The sequence below is a fragment of the Triturus cristatus genome, chromosome 2_1, assembly GCF_964204655.1.
Source record: "Triturus cristatus chromosome 2_1, aTriCri1.1, whole genome shotgun sequence".
NCBI classification, from domain to species: Eukaryota; Metazoa; Chordata; class Amphibia; order Caudata; family Salamandridae; genus Triturus; species Triturus cristatus.
In genome coordinates this window covers 991,879,344-991,906,944 of record NC_140581.1, presented here as the reverse complement: position 1 = coordinate 991,906,944, position 27,601 = coordinate 991,879,344, and the positions used below count along the sequence as shown (strand labels likewise).

General features: G+C 51.6%; 1 protein-coding gene across 2 annotated transcripts in view; it reads left to right on the top strand.

Moving 5' to 3' along the window:
* The window catches only part of FOCAD (focadhesin), a 1,730,079-nt gene that overhangs the window by 697,840 nt on the left and 1,004,638 nt on the right, over positions 1 to 27,601 (top strand). For both annotated transcript variants that reach the window (XM_085634390.1, XM_085634400.1), the window contains exons 24-25: positions 11,360 to 11,452; positions 12,599 to 12,687. In XM_085634390.1, the coding sequence (XP_085490516.1) occupies positions 11,360 to 11,452; positions 12,599 to 12,687 (182 nt within the window). The remainder of the gene's footprint in view (positions 1 to 11,359; positions 11,453 to 12,598; positions 12,688 to 27,601) is intronic.

The window sequence follows — 27,601 nt, the reverse complement described above, 5'->3', positions numbered from 1 at the left end:
TTGTTTAGCCGCCCCTAGCATATGTAGGGCTATAGTCCAGTCGCTGCGGGTAAGTGCCTTTAAGTTGGTTGGTTTAAGGCCCAAAAGGATCGTGGTTGCAGACTCAGGCAGGGGGAAGCCCAACACTTCCTTAATATGACTAAGGACTTCCTTCCAGAGCAAGGTTAAGAGCGGGCAATCCCACGAAATGTGAATGAAATCCCCAGAAGCATTCAAACATCTCCAGCACAGTGGGGACACGGCGTGGAACATTTTGTGCAATCGGATAGGCGTATAATACCATTGCATCATAATTTTATAGGCATTCTCCCTTTGAGGAATGCTGCGATAGACCAAATGGAATATCCCGCCAAAGGCGACTCCACTGTGACGGCGTGATTTCCGTGGTTGACGCTGCTTGCCATTGACGCTGATACAAGTGTGCATTTAGTATTAGGGGATGCTGTAAGATCTGGTATGTCCGAGAAATAAGGCCTTTCGACTCATCGAAGGATCGGACAAGTCGCTCAAAGGGGGTGAATGGCCGAACAGCAGCCTGTTGTATCTCAAGTGAAGACACCCAATGCCGCAACTGGGCATATTGTAGTCTCGCGCTCAGCGGAAGGCAAAAGTCCTCCCTGCACTGTGCAAATGTCTTAAGCATTCCTCCCCTGTACAGGTCTCCGATCACTCTGCAACCCCCCTGTAGCCAGTTGGCGAACGTATACGAATGGAGGGCCGGAGGGAATAGTGGGTTACCAGCAATAGGGGTATGAGGGGAAGGGAAGGTTGTTAACCCCTTACGCACTGCTACTTTATCCCATATGTCTAGAACCGTTTTTGTAGGTACCGCAATATAGGCACTGCGTGAGCGCGCTGTACGGTGGTGCCACGCAAGGTCCCAGATGGAGCGTCCAGTTACTGTCCTGTCCATATGGAACCAGATCTTTTCACTTTCAACAGCTATCCACTCCGAGACGAAGCGGAGATGCGATGCCCAATAATAGTTGAAAAGATTAGGGCATGCTAGCTCCCCTCTGTCTCGCGGCGACATGAGGGTCTTCTGAGAAAATCGTGGCCTACGCCCGCCCCAGATAAAGCGGGTGAGGTCCCGCTGCAGACCTTGTATTTGGTGTTGCGGGATAGGGGTGGGAAGACATTGAAATAAATATAAGATTTTAGGGAGTACCGACATTTTCACAGCGTTAAGCCTGCCCAACCAGGAGAGAGTTAAGGATTTCCAACCCCGCAGATCCTCCAAGACGGTTCTCTTGCATTCCCACCAATTAACCTGTGTCCACGAGCCCAAGGAGGGGGTCAATTGGAGTCCCAAGTACCTGATGGATTCCGTGGCCCATTGATAAGGGGCAAGTGTTTTCAACACTGATATCTCTTCCTTCGGGATCGTAAGATTCAAAGCCCAGGATTTCCCATGGTTAATTTTAAGGCTGGAAGCCTGCTCAAAGGACTGTAGCAGATTGTGAAGTGCCAGAAGAGAGGTGTGTGGACGAGAGAGGGTGAGAATAAGATCATCCGCGAAGAGCGCCACCTTGTTCTGCCTGCCTCCAAGAGAAATGCCATGTATGTCCGCATTCTGTCTGATCATTTCTGCTAAGGGCTCTACCACCAGGGCAAACAGGCGTGGCAAGGGGCACCCCTGTCGAGTACCCCTGTGTATGGAGAACGGTTCTGTAAGTTGTCCATTAACCCGAACCCGAGCTTGTGGGGATAGATATGGGGCCATGATCATGGATATCATGTTCCGGCCTAGCCCAATCTTTTGCAGCACCGCGCGAAGAAAGCCCCAATCTACCTGATCGAACGATTTCCCACGTAAAGCGAGAGAAGGCAGGCTGGTATATTCCAGTGCTGTGCTTTCCCCACCAGGTGTGCGATTCTACGCACATTGTCCGCCCCCAGCCTATTACAAATAAAGCCCACTTGATCTGGCTCAACTAGGCCAGGCATGTGGGGGTCTACGCGTCTGGCGTGCATTTTGGTGTAGATTTTGAGGTCCGTGTTCAGCAAAGCAATGGGACGATACGAGGCACACATCGCGAGATCCTTTCCCGGCTTGGGTATGAGAGCTATTTCAGCCATACCCATGGAGGGCGTCGCCCTTCAAAGTCCGAGAAGGAATTGTAGAGGCGCAAGAGATGCGGCTGGAGTAGGGGGAGGAACATACAGTAGAATACCAGTGGCAGGCCATCTTGTCCTGGTGTCTTCCCTAGAGGAAGATCCTTCAGCGCTGCCATCAATCCTCCGCCGTAAGGGCATCTTCCAATTGTTTGGCATGGTGTGGGTGAATTGGAGTCCAGGGGCATTGGTTCAAAATATCATCAATATGATCTGCGGAAGGCGGGTCCGCCGCATAAAGGGCAGTGTAATAAGTCCTAAAGGCCTCACATTTAGCTTGTTCCGTGATGTCCCAGCCTCCATCCACTATTCGGATATTTGCTATATGAGCCTTCGCTGTGCGTGCCCTCAAGCGCTTCGCCAATAATCTACCCACCTTGTCCCCCCCGTCAAAATATCTTTGTTTTAAGGCTAGCAGGGATCGTTCAGCTTTGTTTGTGCGCAGGGCGTGGAGCTGGCCCTGAAGGTTCGCAAGCAGCCTCCTACCTGCGAACGAGGAATGACCCTGGTCTTGTTTCTCCAGCGTCTTAATGTCTTTGGCAAGGCTCTCCTGCAGACGGCGGGCTTCCCGTGCCCGCGCGATCGACAAAGAGGGCATGTGGCGGCGAATTGTAGCCTTAAAGGCATCCCACACCACAGAAAAAGGGGTCTCAGGGATGGCATTGGTCACGAAATAAGAGGCAATAGCGGTCCGTATGCTCTCCACAGCAGTCGGGTCGCGTAAGACATGCAGCTGCAAGCGCCATCGCGGAAGGCGGGCAGAGCAAGCGTCCGACTGTTGTATGAGAAGTTCCACGTGGGTATGGTCAGATAGCGATATATCAGATATAGATGCCCCCAACGTGTCCTTCATGATGTCGTGCGAAATAAAAAGATAATCTATACGCGAGGACGAACGGTGAACATGAGAGTAGTACGAGTAGTCCCACACCTCCAGAGAGTAATATCGCCATACGTCTAGCAAGCCAAGGTCTGCTATCTATTTCCGGAGTGCCGAGGACATGGCCCCCGTCCCGTTGGAGGATGCTTCACTATGGTCCATCGCAGAGACCCACACCAGGTTAAAGTCTCCCTCCAAAATTAGAGAGGAATCGTCACATGACACATGTTCCCGTAGAAGTGTGCGGAGATAGGAGTCCTGCATCTGGTTTGGTGCGTATACATTGCACAATGTGAGTGAGCGTCTCCCCACTCTCACCCCCGCCCTGATGAAGCGTCCATCTGGACTGCGAAAGACTTTGAGGTCCCCCTGCCTGATACCAGATCTGCATAGAATAGCCACTCCAGCCGTTTTAGTCGTTGCTGTGGCCCAGAATTGGAGGGGGTAACTTGGGTGCGCCATGCGGGGGGTATCGACCCGCAGTAGGTAGGTCTCTTGCAAAAAAAGAATGTCTGGATTATGTTGCCGTATGTAACGCCACACCTGCTGCCGCTTATTGGGAGAGTTCAGCCCCTTGACATTAAGGGTGAGTACCTTTAAGGAACCGGGAAGAGCCATGGGTATAACGGTTCCCAAGCGAGTCGATCATGCCACCCCATCAAGGGTATCAGGGAGATGTGAAGGAGATACTGGAGTGTGCAGTCCATGGCAACAAGCGTGCATCGCAGCCTTGGGGTCGCCCGACCGCCATACCTAGTGAGCAGAAAAGAGGAAGAGAGAAAGCGCAGACAAGTGGGAAAACAGAGAATATAAAGATGTACAACCAACTCCGGCCAACCGGGCCACATTTTTCCTGTTCCAGTTGCGGGCTGGCCTACACCCTAAGGTTCGGATAAGCCCAGAGACGTCACTCTCTCAGGAACAAAGGGGGGCGTGTCATCCGCTGCTCTCTAGGTCTTTCCGGCAGTGTGCTCCGGCATTAGCTACATTGCGGAAGAGGAGCTGGGGGATATATGAGCCATGAGTCAGGGAGGTGGAGAGTCCGGCTCCGACTCAGGTTTGTCCCCTTCCAAGGACCGTATGTGCTCTATAATGTCCTATTTGGCCTGCAAGGTCGCTTGTTCAGTGAAGGGCGGTGAGCGTCTGCGCCGGTGCACGGTCGACCAGGTCGGCTTGGCAGGCACCCGCGTAGAAGGCGAAGGGCGGGTGGGGCTGGTAGGCCGCGAGGAAGAAAGTCAGAGCAGTTGAGCCGCATCGCTGTAGGATCTAATCACCCTGCGCTTGGACTCCCATGTAAAAATGAGAGCAAATGGGTGGCCCCACTGATAGGGGATGTTCATATTCCGCAATTTGTCCATCACGGGTTTAAAGTCACGGCGGCGGCGCAGGGTAGTGGGTGCCAGGTCCTGGAAAATCTGGATTTTGTGCCCCTCGTATGTAAGATGTGGCTTGGCTCGCGCTGACCGAAGTATAGCTTCCTTTTCAGTAAAAAAGTGGACCCTGGTTAAAATATCTGGAAGGAGGCCCGGAGACGCGGCGGTGAACGTGATCCAAAGCCGGTGGGGAGGCGTCATTATCTCCCCACACCTCGTCTAGTAGCCGCGCCACATAGGTCATAATGTCTGTCCCTTCCGCTCCAAGAGGAACCCCCCGAATGCAGAGGTTATTCCGGCGGCTTCTATTTTCCAGGTCCTCCTGCTTTAGTTGTAATTCTATGTGTTGGTCTTCCAAGACAGCTAAGCACTGCCAAACCTGCTCCTGGTCTTCTGTACGGGCATCAACCGTCTTCTTCAGCCCATCTACTCGCTCACCCAACTCCGTAACTTCTCTCCGGAGTTCCCAAACACAGGAGTGCACTTCGGTCCGCAGGGAGCCAATCTCGGTCTTCAATTCTGACATAAAGGAAGCCATAAAAGCATAAAAGCCTGTGTCACCGGCGGTCAGTCCCCCCTGCCTGCGGGGCCCCTCAGCAGGTGCAGAAACGCCCACCTTGCCCCCACCGAATTGTCCTTGGGTGTCGGCCCTGGAGCGTCTTTGCCTCTGTTAGTACGTGTCATTCTGAGACTGTAGGCAGTCCGTTGGCTTCTAAACTGTGAGGGTATAAGGAGACCACCCGCAGCGCCTGGTCTCAATGGGAGCACCACTCCCCTCCACAGGGCCCCTCCAAGGCAACCGGCCCCACCGTGGGCCCAGGCGAACCAGGCAACTCAGGGTACGAGATCCCAACACTCAGGTTGTCGCGACAGGGCCACAGCTCCCATCCGCACGCATGCTCAGCATCCCCCGGCTATCCTGCAGCACCCCCTCACCGATCACATCATTCCCACTGTAGGGTGCGGTCAGGCCCCCCAGACGCAGTACAATGTCTCAGGCGCGTCTCACGAGAAGCACCCAGGGGAGCCCACGGGCGCGCAAGGTCCGTCACCTCGTCACAAAATTGCCGCTATGTGTGTGGTGCGGCAGCTCCTCTTGTGGCCCACCAGCAAGACGGGAGGGGCCCAGGGTTTTACAAACAGCGCGGTTAAGGCCACAGCAATCGGGTTAGCATCAGCAGCTAAACTGCCTGGCGTCGCACCGCAGAGACAGGCAGCAGGAGGTCAGCGGGAAGACTGGTAAGCAGCAGGGCTCCCCAAGAGCCGCCCGTCTCAACCTAGTCCGCAGCGTGCCAGTTCCGCTCCAGACCAGGCGCAAACAGAGAGGGCCCCACAGGGCTATGAGGTGCAGGTTGCCAGAAGGGGGGTACACAGGAGCGCACCAGCAGAGAGGGACCCCACCTTCCACACTCCCTCTCGCGCCACGAGGTTGCGCTATCGATGACCAGCAGCAGATCACTCAGGAAAGGCACCCTCTCTGCATCAGCCCACCTCCAGCAGACTCCCGGGTCTACTCCCCAGCCCGCGCCAGCTCCAGAAGGGTCGGGGAGGTTCAAGGCACTGGGTCCGGCGGTGTAAAAGACGGTAGCGCTGCACCAGGCTCTGCGAGTGCTCACTCCCGGGACCTTCACAAGCCCCGCCACATTACTTCTATGCTGCACTGCCCACTGGGCCCCAGCTACTCACTGTCTCCACAGGCAAGACGCAGGTAAAATGGCGGCCTCCACCGGAGCTGGTCCCTGAAGGCCCAAAACACACCTGGGCTGGTACAATCGTCGCCGTCTCCCTCCAGCCAGGCTCAAGCACCGCCGCCTCTCTCCAGTCTGCCCGGAGGCCCCACCGGACCTGAGACAGCAATCGGCGGGACGCCAAGCTGGCAGACGCGCCCCCGGCCTAGCAGACAAAATGGCAGCTCATGCTCCTCCACAGAGGCACCGACTGTGCACCCGCTCCGGGCTGGCTCACCCTCCAGACCTCCAAGGGCGTCTCCGCTGCCTCGTCGTCACCCTTCAAGTCGCGGAGCCGCCGGAGGTCCCGGAGCGATCAGAGACAGCCACAATCGCAGCCCACGGAACCCCCGCTTCAGACGTCGCAAATTGGCGGGCGCTCCGATCGCCGATCAAATTACCGGAGCCTCACTGCTGGTATCGCCACTCCCGCAAGGTCTTCTGCTTCGTCAAAGGTGCCCCCAGCCGTCCGCCACCAGGACACACCCAGAGGCGGTATTAATGGGCCCCCAGCTCCGCCAGAATAGCCTTAGTAATCAGCGGCCCGCCGGAGCACTCCGAGCGCGCGTCGTACCGCATAGCCAGCAATGCCACGCCCCCCCTTGTTCGTGAATTTTGTCTTGTTCGTATGAGGAAACCGGTGTAGCACGCATCTTCCCATGTTTGGATCTATCTGCCTGTCCGTCACTCCACATAAGATCTCAACCACTTCCTCCCAATATGTTCCTAATTGCGGGCAACTCCACATCATGTGAATAAATTCTGCTTCTTCTGAGTTGCACCGTGGACATCTGGCTGTTTCTACATTAAAATATTTATTAATTTGCGCCGGGGTTAAGTACGCCCTGTGCAATATAGAGAAATTAATGAGCTGAAACCTGGCATTGCGCGTACTCTTGGAGAAGTGTGGCCCAATGATTAGAGCGGCAGACCCTGATGCAGAGGTCTAGCCTGGGACCAGGGTTCAATTCCCTGCCTCGGCGGGTCTTGGGCTCAAAAATTCCACAGACCTGATAATTCTCGCCTCAGTGCCTATTCCAATCATGGAGTCCCACTCTGCAACTCTGGGCAATAGCTTGCTTAATCTCCACAACGGCCCCCACAACGCTAAGGATGCCTGGCCTCCACCTTGGGGGTGCCCAGGAGTGGACGCCTCACAGGGAAAGCCAGGATGGGTTCCACAGCGGTATTCGTACAAGCGCCTTGAGACCCTTGCGGGTGAGTAGTGCGCTATACAAGTATCAAATTTACATTTACATTTTACTCTTCCACGCCCACTCTACTATTCTCGACCACGTCGTGTCAGGGATTTCTTTACCCAGATCTGCTTCCCACTTACCTTGCAATTGACTCAGCGGCTGCGTCTCTTCCTCCCCCATAAGCACGTTATGGCCTTGAAGGTCCCTGCCGCCATCACTATATACTGGCACGTTAGAGATGTCTGTGGCTCGGTTAGCCCTCCCCCCCACCTACGTTGGATTGCCACTGTGAGGGCGGAATGCAGCAGGAAAGCACCCCTGGGTAGGCCTTATCGGTCTTGCAATGTCTGATAAGGCAAAAGAACGCCCTCTTCATACAGATCCCCTACCATTTGCACTCCCTGGTCTTCCCATGCAGCTAATGTAGACCAATCTTCCCCATGCGGAAGTACTGTGCACATGTCCAGAGGGATCTCCGATGCGTATGTCCGTAGAACCCCACTCCTCTTTTGACTACGGTTCCAGCATAATCTCAGCGTCAGCTCTTCATGCGTTAACGTGTCAAGCCGCAATCGCTGACCAGGGATAACAAACAATAAGACATGACGTGGTATCCATCGACCTTTCGGTCCATCCGGGCCCCTGAATTCCCTTGCCACTGCCTGGGTAAACCACTGCAGCTGAGCTGCCAAGTCGTATTGCTCAAAATCCGGGACCGCCCATCCTCCCTCCGCTCTGGGTCGCATCATCGTGGTCAAGGCCACTCGACGCCTGCCATTCCCCCATATAAACTCCCCCACTAAGGATCTGAGCCTTTTGAATAACGAGCTTGGTATCCATATCGTTAGCGTCCTGAAGTAGTATAACAACCGAGGCAACACCACCATCTTCAACAATGCCACCCGGCCCGCCACCGAGAGTGGTAACGTGCTCCAAAGTGCTATACTCCCTTTAATCCCTCTAAGTGCTCTATTTATATTACCCTCCAGCAAATCCTCTTGCTTATGGTTTATGTGGGTCCCCAGATAAGGTAAACAGCGTGATTCCCATCGTATACCTCCCACTTGCCGAGGGTTCTCCGCCATCTGTCTCACAGGGAACAGGCAGGTTTTCGCTCAATTCACCTGAAGCCCTGACGCCTCGCCAAACCCGTGCAGCAGCGTCGTTGCCCCTATCAAGGATTCTGCGGTGTTAGCCAGATACATGAGTAAATCATCTGCATTGAGTGAGATGTACTGCATGTCTCCTCTCAGATCTAGGCCAATATAATAGTTCCCCATTCTGGCGCGCACCGCCAGTGGCTCAATCGCTAGTGCGAACCGCAGCGGAGACAAAGAACACCCCTGCCTCGTTCCCCACTCCACAGAACATGGCAGTGATACCATCGCCCCCGTCCGCACCCGGGCTGTCGCCGTGTGATAAAGGATCCGGGTCCACTTGATAAAACCCTCTCCTAGGCCCATCGTTCTCATAACCTGAAATAAAAACGGCCACTCTAAGCTATCAAAAGCCTTTTCAATATCTACTGAGAGGACCGCTGCCACAGTAGTCGAGCTGCGATTCCCCTCCAAGATACGGAGCAGTCGTCTCACATTTACTGCCGTGTTTCCCGTAGGAATGAAGCCCGCTTGGTCCGAGTGGACCAGCTGCGTCATGCACGGGAGGAGCCTGGTTGCAAGAATTCTGCTCAGTGTTTTGTAATCAGTGGTCAACATTGATTATGGACGGTATGCTGACAAGTCGGTCGAGTCTCTCCCAGGTTTCAGTAATGGAATGATAATAGCTTCACGAGTGGTCGCCGGTAGCCTCCCTTCCTTCCATTCTGGCTGATACATCGCTAGTAACCGTGGCACTAAGCAGTCGGCCTACGTAGAGTAAAATTCTATGGGCAGACCATCTACTACTGGCGTTTTGTTACGCGCCATGTTCTTAATCACACCCCTGATTTCACCGAGCGTGATCACCTGCCCTAACATATCTTCTTGTTCTTGCTCCAACCTAGGCAATATTAATTCAGAGAGGAACTCCCCTATGGCGTCCCCATCCTATCGTAGTTGGCTATGGTAAAGTGCAGCATAATAATCTAAAAACAGACCATTTATCCCTTGCTGCGTATACACCAAATTCCCTGTCGGTGCCGTTAATCCCAATATAGGTGTGCCCCGGACATGCGGATTAGCTAACCACGCGAACAGCGTGCCTGATTTATCTCCCTCTGCATGCACCTTTGCCTGATACAACTTAAAGTCAAAGGAGCGTAGCCTTTCCACCTGAGCCGACACTGCTTCTCTAGCCTCCATAACCTCCCTGTGTATGCTCTTATCTTCAGGACGAGCCCTCTCAGCTTTGCGCAACCTATGCTCTGCCGCCTCTATATCGTTCAATAGCATTTTTTGCACTCCCACCGTCTTGGCAATACATAATCCCCTGACTGCCGTCTTAAAGGCGTCCCACTCAACCATCAGCGACGTCGCCGTGCCCTCATTCTCGGCAAAATATTGGGTTATACCCGTTCCAAGATCTGCGCAAAAGGCCGAGTCATCTAAGGCCTCTGGTCTCAATCGCCAGGTCGGTATCACTGCCCTCTCCTGGACTCATCCAATCTGCACTAGCAACGGATTATGGTCCGGTACTGTCCAAGCTAGGTATTCACTATTACCGACTTTGGCATGCACAGCCGGCGTGCATAATACCGAGTCCAGCCGCACGTGCAAATCATGGATGCTGGAGTAGTAAGAATAATCTCGCTCCTCCAAATGATGCTCCCGCCAGGTGTCCACTAATCCCCAATCATTCTGCCACCCTCGTCTAGCCTTAGAGAGTCTATGGATCGGGCATCCGGAAGCGGGGGTGGGACCTGTCCATCTCCATATCCGCAATGAAATTAAAGTCTCCTCCCATCAATGTTGAACCAGTCAAATATGGCGCTAGCTTACTTCAAACAACCCTCCATGTGGTCACACTTGTGGTGGCGGAATTGGGACCAACACCGACTCCCAAAGTAAAGGTTTAAAATCTGGGAGTCTGGTTTGACAACTCCCTATCTTTTGCTGAGCAGCTATCAGCTGTGGCTGGAACATGTTTTGGCATTTTAAAAATGCTGCGCAAAATATTGGATATGCTTCCATTAGATGCCAAAAGGACCATTGTGCAGGCCCTTGTCACGTCCTGTATGGACTACTGTAACGTCCTCTATTTAGGAGTTACTAAACGTAATCTAAACATTTTGCATAAGGTCCAAATGCAGCTGCCCGGGTGATACTGAATATCCCTAGGCGGGCGTCGGTGGGGACAGCTCTGAGGGGCCTTCACTGGCTCCCGGTACAAGCAAGAATTACTTTTAAGGCCCTGTGCTTTTGCCACAGGATACTCAATGGGAAAGGGCCAAGATACTTGCGTCCGCTACTCACTGCTTATAGACCTACGTGGAATTTGAGATCTAGGGGCACTGCTAAACTGGTAGTGCCAAAGGTGCGCAAGGTCCAGTCAGGAGGTAGTTTCCTTTGGTTTTCTTGCGGCGAAGACCTGGAATAATCTACCCATGAAATTGAGGATCTGTCAAGGGGGAACGATGTTTCGTAAAAAACTCAAAACCTGTTTTTTTCAAGATTCCCTTGGAGTGTGATGCCAGAAGGCTGGAGGGAGGCCGTTACACAATTTAGGGCCGGGAGGGTCGGGGAATAGGGCGTGTGGTCAGGGTCTGTGATGTCCTAGCGGGGGTATACTCCGTTGGAGTAACCAGGCGCTTTATAAGCTCAATAATAATGCGCATCCTGAACTTTTCTTGTTCTTAAAATGAACCTTCATCCATAGTTATTTGTTGTGACTCATGCTCTTTTACTACATTTTATTGTCTGCTTTATTTTCTGAATTGCAAAATGAGAAAGTTTACTTTTATGGTAAAATCTTTCTAATACAAAGCAAAATCACTTTACTGAATTCTTGAGCTACAATTTTAAAAAGATAGCATATGTAAGAGACACTGTTAGTGTTCCGAATGTTTGATTGTTAATGTTCATGCTGTGAATATCCTTAATTGACTAATGTATTCTTTGTACCTCCTAGGTTAATATCCAGCCATCAGAATGGCACCGCTCCATCCTCTTGCCACAGTCCTGGCTTGGGTTCATGGGCAGAACATACCATGCACTTCTGCAGGTACTGTGAATTTGACATCCAGCACTGTTTTCTTTATTGTATGTGGTAGAAGAATCCCTGTTGCAACAGAACAACCTGCTTTTTCCTACTAATTAGTGCTTCTCAGGATCCCCACAGAATCCTTCCCATAATTTCAGTCGCCTTTTATATGTCACTGTGAGAATTTCCATGCCCTCTCAAGTCTAACTCCTAATTCAGAATCTTATTTACAGTTCTGTCTTACTGCCTTTCGTACTCATCAGCTCAACACCCTCTATCTAGTGCTTTGACAAGTCCTGACTCCTGCCACTCTTCTCTTCCAATGCCTGATCACACCACACTCGGACAAAGGCCTACAACCTAATGCAGTTCCTTGGAATATTACTGTCTTTTCATTTTTTAATCCAACACCGTATTCTGGTTCTTTTCACTTCTGAGTGCATAATAAATATTGAAGAGTAATTCTCCACAGTGCCTTAAACCTGCTTAATATTGGGCATCTCAAATTTCCTTGATCCCATCACAGGATTTAATGTGTTAATAACCTACTTCCCATCTACTATTAGTGATATTTCACACTTATGGCTTTTTTAAAAATCTGACTGAACACTAACAGCCGGTCTAGCCGCATCCAGTGCCATTGATAGGCATTGCACAGCAACATGCCAAAGGGTTCTTTTGTGCTTCTAACCCTTGTAGGCCTTTTGGATAGTGCTCCGATGTGCAGCAAATAGCCCTTTTCACCATTGTTTCTTAGCATCTGAAGATGGGGCTTGCCAGATGCTGCCAAGGACCAATGAAACACTTCCTCAACATTATTTTTATGGGCCTGAAAATCTGTCCAAGTTAAGCTGCTAATATCTGCAATGCTTAGTTTATTTCCCATCCCCACCAGCTTTTACCTTACAGTCAAGAACATAAATATGTTTCTACCTTTAGAGAGAATTGATGAGTGTTTGTGGTTGCCATGTCACAGGTATGTGTTACTGTTAAGTGTCAGGACTATTCCTATGTATGCTCCTCTTAGATGGATTCTATGGTAGTGTTAGGAACTGCCTTGCATCAGAACGCCATGGGATGGTGTCCAGCTAGGCCGAGCTTGGTTATCATGTATACATAATACAAATGTATGTTGTAGATTGATGTCTTTATTTTTCGGTATTGCAGGGAAGGCAGGCAGAACTGGAAATGCAGTTGAAACATGGCAAAGATGATCCTCAAGAGGTGCAGTACAAAAAGTATACTGCGTGGCTCTGGTGAGTCCGTGATAATTACCTTTTTTTTTACTGAGCGTTGGTGTAGAGAAATGCAAAAATGTGAACTGTAGTGTAAGGCTAAAATTACCAGAAACGGCCTTTACTATCAAGGGTTCAATGGGAATAGGGTAGAGGGACAAAGATTGTTTTGCTTCTTATTTTTATCTACAAGTGCTATGCCCCAGCTCGGGGCACCAGATTACCCCTCAAAACAAATTAAGTATTAGCTGATTGCAGGAGGGTATCCAGCAACATCACCAATGAACTGTAGATAACTATTGGCTGCTCCGGCCCTACTAACATCCGGGTACAAATCATGATTGTGTCGTGCCGTATAATACATTCATGCGCCAGACACATATCACCACACAAGAGCATACTAGCATGGTGAAGAAATAGAGAGATGTTCTCGTCTTACTCCTCCTCGAGGGACATGGATAGTTTTGTTAAACAGCAGCATACCATTTAGGGAAGAATGCCAAGATACGCAGGTATAGTATTTGATGATCTGTGGTGCCTAGTAGCTAAGGGTCTACGTTTCTTGACTGTTTACGCCCAAAATGTTGTGGGTATGCCTAATATTCCACTGCGCAGAAGTCTAGTTGGAGGCGTTACTGCTCTGGTTGGGGACTCCTATGATGTGAGCAGGAAATTCCAAATGTATGAGGTCTGGATACTTAACAGACACCACTCTATAAAGGTCTCTGAACACAGACTAACAACACATTTATCATAGTTAATTGGTACCCTGATATGATTAATGGTTGGAGGGAGAACAAAACATGCTTTCTATCTGATAGAGACTACTAGCCGCAGATTCCTTCACGTAGAATTATCCCCAGGCGTGAGACTGGATCCGGAAAATTTTTTGCCCAGCATCTCTGCTTGCCAGGGGGACGGCATCACGCGACTCCGCCCAGGCGTCGTCCACGCACGTGACGTCAGCGAGGTCACATAAGTCCCACCCCAGCACGCCTACGTCATTTTTTTCCTTTTCCACGTGCAACGCGGATCCGGTTTGTGCTCTGGGCCTGTTTAGGCCTTTCCCTTCTGCTATTGCTGCGTGTGTGGGAACAGTGTGCGAATGCCTTCGGGCTTTAAAACTTGTTCGTCGTGTGGCCGCCTCATGTCGTAGACGGATCCTCACTCCATCTGTATGTGGTGTTTGGGGGAGCACCACGACTCCACTGATTGTGAGGCGTGCCAGCAGATGAAGCCGAAGTCCCGGCGTGAGCGCCGAATGAAACTTCTTTCGGCTCGTGTGTCCAGGTCACCGCCACGGTGCCGGCGGCTGCTGGCCATGGCGGCGCCGCAGGGGTCGGCGGAGGGCTCTTCTCACCCGAACCCCTCTCGGTCCTAAGGACAGGCGGCGACCTTGTCCGAGGCCAAGGTGACGCTGCTACGGCGCCGGCAGCTGCTGCCCCTGGCGGCGCCACAATGGTCGGCGGAGGGCCCGTCTCACCCGGTCATGAGTCGCAGCTGGCGGGGGTCTCCTCGTCCCTCCCCGGGCCCTTCTCGTCCCTCCGCGCAGGCGGCTGCCTCGTCGGAGGTCAGGTCAGCGCCGTCCCTTCGCCACCCCGGCTCCGGTTCAGCTCCGGTCTCCTGCGCCGTGTGATGTCGGAGGTTGACCCGGCGTCTCGCCGGTGTCCTGCCCCAGGTTGCGGAATCCCCGGCGCCGGGCCGATGTCGGGTCGTTGACTTGTCTTCGGACGCCTCCTCTTCTCCAAAGGCTCGACGGTTGCTGGTGTCATCCTCTCCGGAGACGGGCCGCCGTGTCGTGGCTTTTTCCCCAATGTCGTCTAAAGGCGGCTCCTCGCCATCTCTACGACCGCGGTCTTTCCCGGAGGAGCTGCAAGTTCCCCACTCTATGGTCCCTCTTCCTTCCTTAAGGCCTTTGCCCTTCCTTCCTCCGGTTGGCTTTGGGGATGGCCACCTTAGCTTGCAGCCGTCACCTAACGAGGAGCTGCTTTCCCCTCCGCGGAGCCCTACGGAGGTGGGTGCGACTTTCGCCCGCGCTGTTTCCACGGCTGTGGGAATTTTGCGCATGGGTGATCCGGCTACCCATTTTCCCGCAGATCATCTTCTGGAGGTTCTCAATCAGGGCTCTGGTGGTAGGGAACTGTTGCTTCCCTTCGAGGGTTCACTTCACTTATCTCTCTTGGGCACTTGGGGCCGTCCCGCCACGGGGGACCCGGTGCCCCAGCACCTTCTGCACCACCACCATCCGGCACCGCGTGATCCAGTGTGCCTTTCTCTTCACCCTTCGACCAGAGGTCCCCTTTTGCAGTCTGCCTTTCCAGCTTTGCCGCTGCTGTTGTCTCCCCCTTCACGGGAGGCCCGCTGGCTGGACTCCTGGGGGCCCAATATGTTTGCCTCAACCAGTGCGGCTCTACGAGCCCTCAACACACTGTGTGTTTTGGCTAGGGCCACTTCTTGCTTGTGGGACTCTGCGTGTGGATTTGAGACATCATGTCTTGGATGGTTGGTAGCTGGCGGCTTTTATCCTTTACTCTACTCTGGACATCTCGGAGGTGCTGGGTCGTACTATGGCTTCTTCGGTTGCCCATCGTCGTCATGCCTGGCTTCGGGTCAGTGTGTTCCCGGAGAATGTTCGAGAACGGCTGGTGGACCTTCCCTTCGATGGTGCTCTATTGTTCCATACCCCTGCGGACTTAGCCATCCAGAGGTTCTTGACGGGGCTTCGTCCTCCTCCTCAGTGACCTGCGTGTTGCTCTGGTTCTTGGAGCTGTCCTTCGGTTGGGGCGGGTCGCCCCGGTTGTCTGGCTGAGGTTGTGGTTCTGTTGGCTGCTGGCCAGCCCTTTTTGACTGTGTGTTTTTCCTTTGGGTTTTTTACACCCTGCTGGGCCTGAGATTGGGCCTTCTACGTTTCCCCTCTGGCTGCTTGATAGGCCTCCTGCGGGGTTTTTTGCCACAGGTCTTTTTTGTTGTCCTCTGCTGCGGAAGTTTCTTCCTAAGAGGTTCCCATGTCTTGGGATATGACATGCCCCATGTGGGGCAGGGTTGGCTGTTATATAGCCCTGGTATGTGCTGGGGAGTTGTGGTTGCCTGCAGGCTTCTGCTCTTCGTGGCGTTATGGTAAGTTGCGGCTGCAACCTTCTTCACCTTTTTGCTTTGAGTGTTCGTTCTGTGGTGTCCCTGGCGTCTGGCGGAGCTTGCCAGTGCCGCCCTCTTGTTCTTTCTGCACCATTGTGCCTTCTTGGGGCTTTAGTGGGACTGTCATCCTGCCTTCTCCGCTGCTTCCAGTGGGCCTTGCACTCGGTTTACCTCTTCTCCCTGTGGGGGGGATGATCCCTGACTTCTGGACCCTCTTGCGGGCGCAGTTTGTCCCTGCGGGCGTTGGACGATTCTTCCTGGGTGACCTTGAGTTCCCCTTTTCGGCTTCCGCCTGCTTCTTGCTGCCGGCGCTGTCCTGTCTGGGATTGCCTTTGCTCTGCCTCTTCTCCTTGGAGTCTCTAGGTTGCTCTTCTCCTTCGGTGCTCCTTTCCTTGCCTTGGGCGGCAGTTTTGTTGCCTCACGTGGGCGTGGGGTGTTTGGCCTCTTTGCGTCTTGCCTTGTTTCCTCTGCTGAGTGAGGACAGGCTATCTTCTTCTTCTTCTTCACTTAATTTTTCCACCCCCCCCCCCCATTGGGGTTGGTGGCCTCCTGCTGGTGGGGGTTTCCCTTTGCCTGGGGGGCGGGGCTCCTCATCCTATTTCTTATACTCGGCCCCCGGGCGGTCCTCTGTTCTGCCCCGGTGGGTGGGGTCCTCTCGCAGACCCTCCTTCCCCTTGGGTATGGCTAGGGTATCTATTCTACGTGAAGGAATCTGCGGCTAGTAGTCTCTATCAGATGTTACTTACCTTCGGTAATGATGTGTCTGATAGAGACGATTCTAGACGCAGATTTCTTCACGGCCCGCCCTTCCTCCCCGTTCTGCGAGGGCTTGTGATTTGGTCTTTTGCATTCGCTTCCTTGTGGGTGGCTGTGTCTTCTATGAGTACCTGCTTTCCCTCTTTCTGTCGGGCTGTCCCTTTTTCCTCCCCGTTGTCACATGGGAGGATAGGTTTGTTGGTACTTCTGGCTCTTTGCGACTCTTGAGGTTGGGGTCTTTTCGCTGTGCCTCGGCCCTTGTTCCTGATGGGGGTTGTCACACTGTGATGGGGATGTCTTGGAGTTTTGTCGTTCCCTGTGTGTCCCCGACTGGTTCCCCTTCCTTGTCTTTGGTTCGGGTTGTAGTCCTGTTGCATGTTATTGTGACATTTTTACATATGTCCCTTGTCTCCGGGTGGGGGCTGTCTCTGTACTGGCAGGGTTGCTGCCCTGTTCTTTATTCGTTCCCTGCCTTTGGGTGCTGCAGTGCCGGGCACTGCTCTTTATGGTGCTGTTCCTCACCATTCCTTTTTCTGTTGTTTCGCACACTGTTCCTATACTCTCACAGTTTTGTCTGCTGGCTCCGCGTTGTGGCGCGGAAAAGTACTCTGAAGCAAACTGACGTAGGCGCGCCGGGGTGGGACTTATGTGACCTCGCTGACGTCACGTACGCGGACGACGCCTGGGCGGAGTCACGTGATGCCGTCCCCTCGGCGCACAGGGATGCTGGGAAAAAAGTTTTCCGGATCCAGTCTCACGCCTGGGGATAATTCTACGTGAAGGAATCTGTGGCTAGAATCGTCTCTACCAGATATATCGTTACCGAAGGTAAGTAACTCATACTTTTATTCCCCAGAGGCCATATGGTAGGTTGGACACATTTTTTGTGAGGTCCAACAAGTGTCATGACTCGCACCCTCAGAACCTTGTGCTCATGCCAACACTCCCCTCAAGATCACAACCTTCTCAGGGGCTCCTGGAAATACCCTTGCCAGTGACTCCCTCATAGCCCTAACCTCCATAGGTGCTCCAGGGAGTACACTAACTGCAATCTCCCTAGTCTCAGGAGATTCTCAGTGTCTCTGTGCATTCTGCTATGGACCTTGAATGGGTCCTGGAAGTCAATACAGTTTCTGCGGAGGTGGAACAAGATCCAGCGAGAATTGAGAGTCTGTTAACTCTGCTGGGAATGGCGGCCATGTTGGGAATGCTTGCAATTTTTCAAACCACTGGTTCTCGCTTGGGGTAGCATCCCAACCTGTCATTCGTTTGCTCACCATGCCAATTAGTTTGGACCCTACCATATGTAAATCTGCCTTGCCTCTGGTCCTCATGGGAACAGTCCAGCCCGAATTGCCAAGCCGAGTCCTCACTCAACCGGAACACCGGAAACCTAAGAATGGTCTCGCCCTGATAGGGCTTATCATGTAGGTATTGCTTGGTTCCAGTGGAACAGTGAGCATGGGGCACACTTAGGGTGGTATATCAAACACAGAAAAGGTGAAGGCGGGTTCAGGCTGATTTTCAAATGGCTGGGTTTAAACTGAGATGGCATAGTGAACAGAAGAACCATCAGTTGGGATGTTACCCCAAGCCATTGTCAGTGGTTAGACAAATTGCAAGAATTTCTCCCATAACCTTTTGTGTGTTTGATGTAGTGGGATCTTAACCTGACTCTCGTATATTTGTTATGTACTCCCTTTGAGCCGTTGCCCAGCTGCCCTTTGCGGCTTCTCACCCTCAAGGCAGTGTTTCTTGTTGCTATAACATCAGTAGAGCTGGTGAGTGAGCTTCAAGCTCTTTGTATCAACCCGCCATATACATCTTCTTCCCAGACAAACTTGTTATGAGAGCTTGGGCATTCTTCCTTTCAAAAGTAGTGAGGCCATTCCATTTCAGCCAAACCATCACCTTCTCATCTAAAGAGGAGGAGAGACTCTCTTAGACCCCAAAAGAGCACTGAAATTTTACATTGATCGTCCCAGAGAACATTGAGTGGGCAAAGGGTTAAGGGGTCATTCTACCAGAGCCAAGGCTGCTACCATTGAGTTCCTGTCCTGGACATCTGTCAGGTGGCTACATGGGATTCTGGCCATACGTTCAAGAAGCACTACTGTCTGGACAGCCAGATTTGCTGAGAAGGGCATTTCACCCGGTTGGTCCTACAGGCCTTTTTGGTTTGAGCCGACACACAGACCTACCCACGAATAGGTATTTCTTTGGGATCTATTCAAAAGGAGAGGAATCTGCAGTTAGAAGTCTCTATCAATGGAACAAGATATTTCTCATAGAGATTGTATCAAACCGCAGATTCCTCATGGACCTTCCTATCCTCCCTGCGAATTGAGCTCTGTCCATTTAAAAAGATCCCACGTTTAGGAATCTGCATACTGGTAGAAGCCAAGTGGATGTTGGGTCTCTGCTTCTGGAGGCATAGACAGGCTCAAAAGCAACTGTTGCCAGCACGCAGGAATGGCACCTACATTGGCTTCACATGTCATTTCTGGAGCGGATGGCATCAGGGCAGAACCACACAGTGCCTCCTGACGAGGTGCAGAGGTACTGCTATAATATTTCTGGATCTAGTTTGCCCCCTGGGGAAGTATTCCAAAGATGAGGAATCTGTGGGTTAGGTAGAGTGTTGCCGAATGTAAGTAATTTATTCTTCACTCCACTACTAGCTCCCTTATGTAAACTCTAAATGTCCTGGACACCTCATATCCATAATTTCCTTGTGCTGCAAGCCAATCCTGTACTCCGTTGCACAGTAAAATTCTTCTATTGCCGGGGGGGGGGGTAGTTTGGGGGGGGGGGGGGGCGGAGAGGGGGGGTGATTCCCAGGCGGGGCTAGTGCATGCTGATGGCTCGAAAGGCTCACTGTTTTCTGTTGCATATGACAAAATAAAAACTTGTTTATCAAAAAGAATTCTTCTATTGCAGCCCAAAACCTCTCCACATTTTTCTTCCCATACATGGGAATTAAGAAATTCCCACCTCTCTGACCTCTGTTCATACTGTATTCATTCTTTGTCCTTACAGTGCACAAATGTATTTCTTCAAGTTAATCCATTGCTACAACCACCTCCTTCCCCTCTTATTAGTTTTACTCTTACACAAATACTACATTTCCAACCTTTTCTGCACCTATATCAACTATTCTTTTTCAGTCTAGTCACAACCCTGAAGGAAAATAACACAAGAAAGACCATTTCAGGAAGAATTTCTACTAATTTGGAAGAACATATTGGCCTGGCTGCCTCTTTCCTTTTCAGAATATTAGCTTTTATGGCATGGTGTTATCCACAGACCTCCTCTTCACATATAGTAAACTGTCTTTCACCTTTCCCATCTCACTTTCCAGAAGGTTCTTTTTCTCAGAAAAGATTTCATTAGAAAGCAAGATTGTCTTACTGCACAGTATCATGGAAGGAGCCAAGCCCTTATCCATAAAAAACAGCGTATGTTAGCACATTGTTATTCCTGTATGCAGATCATAAATACACAACCCCCACTTTTTCATTCCACTTATCTGAAGTTAGCTAAACATCTATCTCTACACTTTAATGTTGTCAAGGCTTGGGATCCCTCAGTAAGTTTCAATGCCATCACTTGCCTAATAGCCTCCTGCCTGAAGCCAAACACAGAGTAGAGACGCGCAGCCCGCAGGCCCACGAGACTGAGAGTCCGCATGGGACGCGAATGGGCGCTCCTGCTTTGTACGCCTATATAACAACTGCATTGCCAACCGTGCCTATGTGTGTAATGTTTATAAATGCCAATAAAAATGTATTAAAAAAAAAATCACTTGCCTAATAGCCAAAGTTCCTCTGTTATTGGTGTTTCCCTTTTCATATGCTTCCACAGCCAACCCATGCAATCCTGACCATTGTGAGCACAAATTGCAAGATGCAAGATGTTTTGATATTTCGTCAAATAGTGTTGTAAATGAGGAGTTGCAAACCACGCTTTATTACTGCAGTTCTTTTAATGTACTCCCCTAAAGGGCATTTTCCACTTTGGTGCCTAATCCCTTAATGAGCAACGAGGTACCGTTTCTTCCCTTGCTGAATCTTTTTGATACCCAACATGAAAAAAAATCGGTTTGGCACCAGTGACTTGAAGGTCAGTGCTTAGAAAGAATAAGCTATGGGCAGGACATTTCTTTCATCACATTTTCTCTTTTTTAAATTGAAATGTAAATCTGAAAGAAACACGTTAGTTAGATTCCTCACCTTAGAATATCCCCAGGCGTCAGGCTGGATCCGGAAAGATTTTTTGTCAGTAATACCCTTGCGCGTCGCTAGGCGGCATCTGCGGCTCCGTGTCCTTCGTCGGCGTCGTGATCGCCGGGGTGACGTCGTCGGAGTACTTAGACGCCGCCCTTGCCCGCTGAAGTCAGTTCTTCTTTTTTCTGCGCCAGTAAGCGCTGATCCGGGAAGACCATACCCTTTTAGTCACTTTTTGACTAAACATTTTGAACTCTTTTGGTTCCATTTCCAGTCGACCTCGACTCTGGTGCCGGTAGGGATGCCTGGATTCAAACCGTGCGACGCCTGTTGTAGGAGAGTAGGGTCTGCTTTCTATGTTCACCCCCACTTTTTGCTTTTGCTTTACTGGTTTTCGACTTAGATGTGGCTGTGGGCCTGCTAACCAGACCCACAGCCCTGCTGTTCTCTCTCTAAATTAATACTATGTACTTTAGGTGCATAACCCAATTGGATAGGATCACCTTATTGGCCCCTGTGCAGTGTACCTTAGGTACCCAGGGCATAGGTGTACCCTAGGCCTACCAGGGGCTGCAGCATGTATTATGCCACCCCTGGCCTGGCCTTCCATTATGACACAACTGGCTGATCACTCAGCTGGGGCAAGGTCGTGTAATCACCCCTTGCTTAGGTGTAGTGTTCGAGGCATGTGGGCTGCTGAATTCATATCTGTGCATAGATTGCCGCCGAGTGTTGGGTCCGGATGTTTGCACGTTGTTGTCCTGGAAGAGTCTTCGAAGTATCCTGAGATAGGTGACTCCTCCCCTGGACCACAGTGCGCTTGGGCATCCTCTCCATCCTCAGATTGTTTTTTTCCGCCATTGGGTTCGGATGTGCTTAACTTAACTCAAGTTAGGAAAATTTAGTTTTCAGGCCAAAAGGCCTTTCGTTTCGTCGGTACTGTTCCCGATCGGTATCGACAGTTTACTAGCTAGTTTAGCGACTTTAACAACTTTTTCGGATCCATTATATCCGACCATCGACCCGACATCGACGATGGTATCGAGGACCCCATTCAAGCGGTGTCCTGTTTGCCACACCAAATATCCCCATATCGACGTCCACCCGGTGTGCAACAAATGCCTCTCACCGGATCACGACGAGTCGAAATGTATGGCCTGTGCCCGATTCAGATCCAAGAAGACTCTCCGGAATCGACGAGCCGCGAGACTTGAAGCGCAGCAGGCGGCACCGGCCCCGACCAACATCTTCAGCACCGAGGACGAAGATGTTGAAAGCGTGGAAAACATACCCTCCAGCCCCGCTTCCGAACACGGTTCCAGGTCGGAAGACGTGGATGAAGAGCTTTTTCACAGGGAAGAAGCCGACGATGAGGTAGGAGACTACGATGAGGCCTTAGGGGCCGAAGAAGGTAGCTCTGGTGACGAACAGGGCCTACCCGTCCAAATGGAGGATATCCCAGAGCGTCAGTCTACGGCTCCGGTCGAGGGATCGCCTACGGGCCTTACCCAAGATCAATCCCGCAGTCCTCCGGCCCCGCCCTCTGGCCTGGCCTCGGACATCCAGCAAGAGCCATTATTACCCAAAAAGACTGGTTTCCCTTCCACGAAACTGAAACCAATCGTTGCACCGGTTCCACAGAAACCAGAAGTGAAAATAACACTGGTCGGCTCGAGGACCACCACACACCTTCGACGCCAGCCAAAACCGTCGGCTCCGACCGCACCAAAAGGGACTTCGGTGCCGAACTCGCTGCTGCCGATGTCGGCGCCGACCCAAAGAGAACGGCCATCGGTACCGCCAAAGCGCCTCGGCCCCCGGCACCGAAACAATCGGCACCGACCACCAAGGTTAAAATGGCCGCTGCATCGCAATCCACCTCGAAAGCAGCGACTACGGTCCAATCATCGACGCCGTCGACGGCTACTACCTCTCCTCGGCTCGATGACCCTGTGGCTCCGAAGAAGTCCACACCTACCTCTACAGAACCACTCGGCGCCAAAGAACCGTCGGCGTTCCAGGTGCGACAAGTTGCAGCGTCCTTGCAACGCATCAGAGAAAAGGCAGCCCTCCAGGCCACGTCGGGCTCCGAGCCAAAAAAGGCTCAAAAGGCACCTTCGGCACCGACCAACATCACCTTTGGTTTGCCTCCATCCACGGCGCCGAAACTGTTCCACATCAGAACACGTGTCACCCAGACAAGGTCCCCATCTATTGAACGCTCTCCTACTGGGACATCACCGTCCCACTTCATCGATGCCGACACCGGCAGACTCATGCTCCGAAAGCGGAAGATCACTTCCGAGCAGGCTTTGGACTCTTACAGGATCCCGCTAAAGCAGAAACTGCCGGCGGAATCGGAACCGGTTCTTTATGAACGCCTCCACACCTCTTACCCAGAACCACAGTCCTTCTCCCCGACCCACTCCAACACGGACGCAGTGGAGGACTATATGGGTGACGACACCACCTACCCCAGGGATATAGACCCTGAAGGCCAGCAGGACCCTGATCAAGTTTGGGATGACCCTGTAGACCCAGGTGCCGCTCTGGATACACAGGACACACAGCTCTATGGCGCAAAAACGTCTCCCACAGAGGACACTGCTGCATTCAACGCCCTCATTGAACGTGCCGCAGCCAATCATGGAGTGCAACTCCACTTAGACACAATCGAGGACGATTTCTTGGTGGACACCTTCGCATCCTCAGAGAGGACTGTAAAGACTCTGCCCATGTTGAAAGGTGTCCTCAAGCCAGCAAAGGACATTTTCAAAGAAACCACCAGGGCACGAGTAATAAACCCCAGGATCGAGAAAAAATACAAGCCCGCACCTGGGGACCCTACGTACATTAGAGGCCAGTTACCTCTGGACTCCATCGTAGTTGCTAATGCTCGCAAACGGGCACACTCGCAGACAACTGGTGATGCTCCTCCCCCGGACAAAGAGTCCAAGGTGCTAGAGACCTCCGGCAAAAGGATTGCAGCCCAGGCGGCAAACATATGGCGCATTGCCAATACACAGGCGCTCCTAGCTCGCTACGATCGCTCACACTATGACACCTTAGAGACCCTACTCCAACATCTCCCAGACGAGTACAAAGAGGCAGCGGAGCTCCTCATCAGGGAGGGACAACTTCTCACAAACGCATCCATTAAGTGTGCACTGGATGCCGCCGACACAGCTGTGAGAGCAATAAACACCAGCGTCATGCTAAGACGACACGCCTGGTTACGAATCTCCGGGTTCAAACCTGAGGTTCAAAATAACATCCTCAATCAGCCCGTCAACCCCGACTCCTTATTCGGACCAGAGGTTGACACCACCCTAGAAAAGATAAAAAAAAGACACAGACACTGCAAAGTCAATGGGGGCTCTGCAAACGCAGACATTTCGTAGTGGCTCCTTTCGTCGCCCCGGAAATAGAGGAGCAGGTAGAGGACAGGGGTCACAGCAAACCTACAATAAAGGGGGCACACAAAGTACCTATGATAAAAACACCCGAGGTGGATATCGTGGCTCCAGCACAAAGGGCAGAGGACGCGGTTACGGCAATACCAGGTCCTCCCCCAAAAACAAACAGTGACGCCCTCTCCCTTCCCCCCGACCACATAACACCTGTCGGGGGAAGACTCCAACGGTTCCTGTCCATGTGGACTACCATCACCACGGACAGGTGGGTCAAAGATGTTATCCAACACGGTTACTGCCTCGAACTAACCTCCACTCCACCCACAATACCGCCAAAGCACCGTCCTATGTCCTCAGAGCACTTAGCGTTATTACAGCAGGAAGTGCTAAGTATGCTGCAAAAAGGCGCAATAGAGGTCGTGCCCGTCCACCAGCAGGGGACAGGGGTGTACTCTCTGTACTTCTTAATACCAAAAAAGGACGGGTCACTCAGACCTATACTAGACCTGAAACCCCTCAACCACTACATTCTCTCAGAGCATTTCCACATGCTCACCCTACAGCAGGTTCTCCCGCTGCTCAGACAGGGAGACTTCCTAGCCATACTAGACCTCAAAGATGCGTACTTCCACATACCCATACACCCGTCACACAGAAAATATCTCAGGTTCACTATTCAGGGGCAGCACTACCAATTCAAAGTCCTCCCCTTCGGCGTGACAACAGCACCCAGAGTTTTCACAAAGTGCCTAGCTACTGTAGCCGCACACCTACGGAGGCAACACATACACGTTTACCCTTACCTGGACGACTGGCTTGTTCAGGCAAAGTCAGCCCAGCAGTGTGCCAGCCACATGTCACGCACCATTCACCTCCTTCACAGTCTGGGATTCTCACTAAATTACCCGAAATCACATCTCCAACCCGCACACATACAACAGTACCTAGGTGCGACCATAGACACTCTGGCAGCCACAGCTCAGCCAAATCTAGTGAGAATCAACAGCATGCAAATGCTGATCTCAAAGTTCAAACCCCAACACTCCCTTCCTGCGCGAGTGTTCATGCAGTTGATAGGCATGATGGCCTCCTGCATTTTCATAGTCCCGCACGCGAGACTACATATGCGTCCGCTTCAGGAGTGCTTGGCACGTCAATGGAATCAGGCTCAAGGGCAACTAAAAGACCTAGTGTTGGTGAGCGGTCGGGCATACAACTCTCTGCATTGGTGGAATCCACAAAACCTTTGCAAGGGCCGACCGTTCCAAGAGCCTGTTCCACAAATAATACTGACAGCGGATGCGTCTCTCCAGGGATGGGGAGCTCATGTACTCAATTACACAGTGCAGGGACTATGGACAACACAACAAAAGAAGATGCACATCAACCTTCTCGAACTGATGGCAATCTTCCTGGCAATGAAAGCCTTCAAGGTACACTTGTGCAACAAAGTCGTGTTGATCCGGACGGACAACATGACTGCCATGTACTACATACAGAAGCAGGGAGGAACGCACTCTCCACAGTTGTCTCATCTGGCTCAGAGCATGTGGAAGTGGGCCATTCAGAGGAACATATTCCTCATGGCGGAACACCTCCCCGGCAAGGACAACCAGATGGCGGATCTGCTCAGCAGACACAGCCACCAGATGCACGAGTGGGAGCTACACTCGTCAGTACTCCAACCGTACTTCCAACAGTGGGGTCATCCAGAGATAGACCTATTCGCGACAAGCTAAAACGCAAAATGCCAAAGCTTTGCCGCCAGGTTCCCGCATCCACAGTCGCAGGGCAATGCGATATGGATGAACTGGTCCGGCAGATTTGCGTACGCTTTTCCCCCAGCGCCGTTGATACCGCTGGTGGCCCGCAAACTGCGGCAACACTCACTGACACTCATCCTGGTTGCTCCCACATGGGCATGCCAACCATGGTACACCACCTTTCTGGAACTTTCCGTGGTGCCGCACCAAAGGCTGCGGATCAAACCCGCGCATTTGATGCAGAACCATGGAGAAATTCAGCACCCAGATCCGCAACAGCTGAACCTGGCGATCTGGCTCCTGAAGTCTTAGAGTTTGGCTACCTAAACCTGCCACCTGACTGTATGGAGATCATTAAGGAAGCTAGGAGACCCACTACCAGAGCTTGCTATGCAGCCAAATGGAAGAGGTTTGCCATTTATTGTAATAACAATGACATTAACCCGCTAGACGCATCCATTCAAAACATAATCTGTTACCTCTTACACCTATACCGATGCAATCTGGCGTACACCTCAATACGTATCCATTTAACCGCAATAGCAGCCTATCTCCAAAACAGGCAGCACCTCTCTTTATTCAGAGTGCCTGCCATCAAAGCCTTCTTGGAGGGACTTAAACGAGTAATTCCCCCAAGACACCCACCAGCGCCAGTGTGGAACCTCAACTTGGTCCTCACCCGACTGATGGGCCCACCCTTCGAACCTCTCCACTCATGTGAGATTCAATTCCTCACCTGGAAAGTAGCTTTCCTAGTGGCAATCACTTCGTTAAGAAGAGTTAGTGAACTCCAGGCACTAACCATTCAAGAGCCATTCATACAGGTTCACGCAAACAGGGTCGTACTACGTATCAACCCAAAATTCATGCCTAAAGTAATATCGCAGTTCCACATAAATCAAACAATTGAACTGCCCGTTTTCTTTCAAAATCCACAAAATGTAGCAGAGAGAATGCTCCATACACTAGATGTAAAAAGAGCCCTCATGTACTACATAGACAGAACTAAAGCCTTTAGGAAGACAAAACAACTTTTCGTTGCCTTTTCTCCACAACACAAGGGCAACGCCATTTCCAAAGCAGGTATAGCCAGATGGATCGTTAAATGTATTCAAATTTGCTATCAAAAGGCTAAACGCACATTAACGATTCCCCCACGAGCCCACTCAACACGTAAGTTAGGGGCCTCCATGGCTTTCCTGGGAAACATTCCTTTACATGATATATGTAGAGCAGCCACATGGTCCACTATACATACATTTACCAAACACTATTGTGTAGATGTACACTCAAAACAGCAGGCAGCTGTAGGACAGGCTGTTCTCAAAACTCTTTTTCAGACCGCTGCAGCTGGCACTGGTGGCCGCCGCTAATGGGAGGTACTGCTATGTATTCTATGCACAGATATGAATTCAGCAGCCCACATGCCTCGAACTGAATATGCTACTTACCAGTATGCATCTGTTGTTGGCATGTAGGGCTGCTGACATTCATATCGCCCACCCTCCTCCCCGGCGCCTGTAGCAGCTGCAGCTCTCAGAATTACTGTATAGCATGGTCATCACTTACTGTATCTACTCCATCACTGCCACAATGGCGAAAAACAATCTGAGGATGGAGAGGATGCCCATGCGCACTGTGG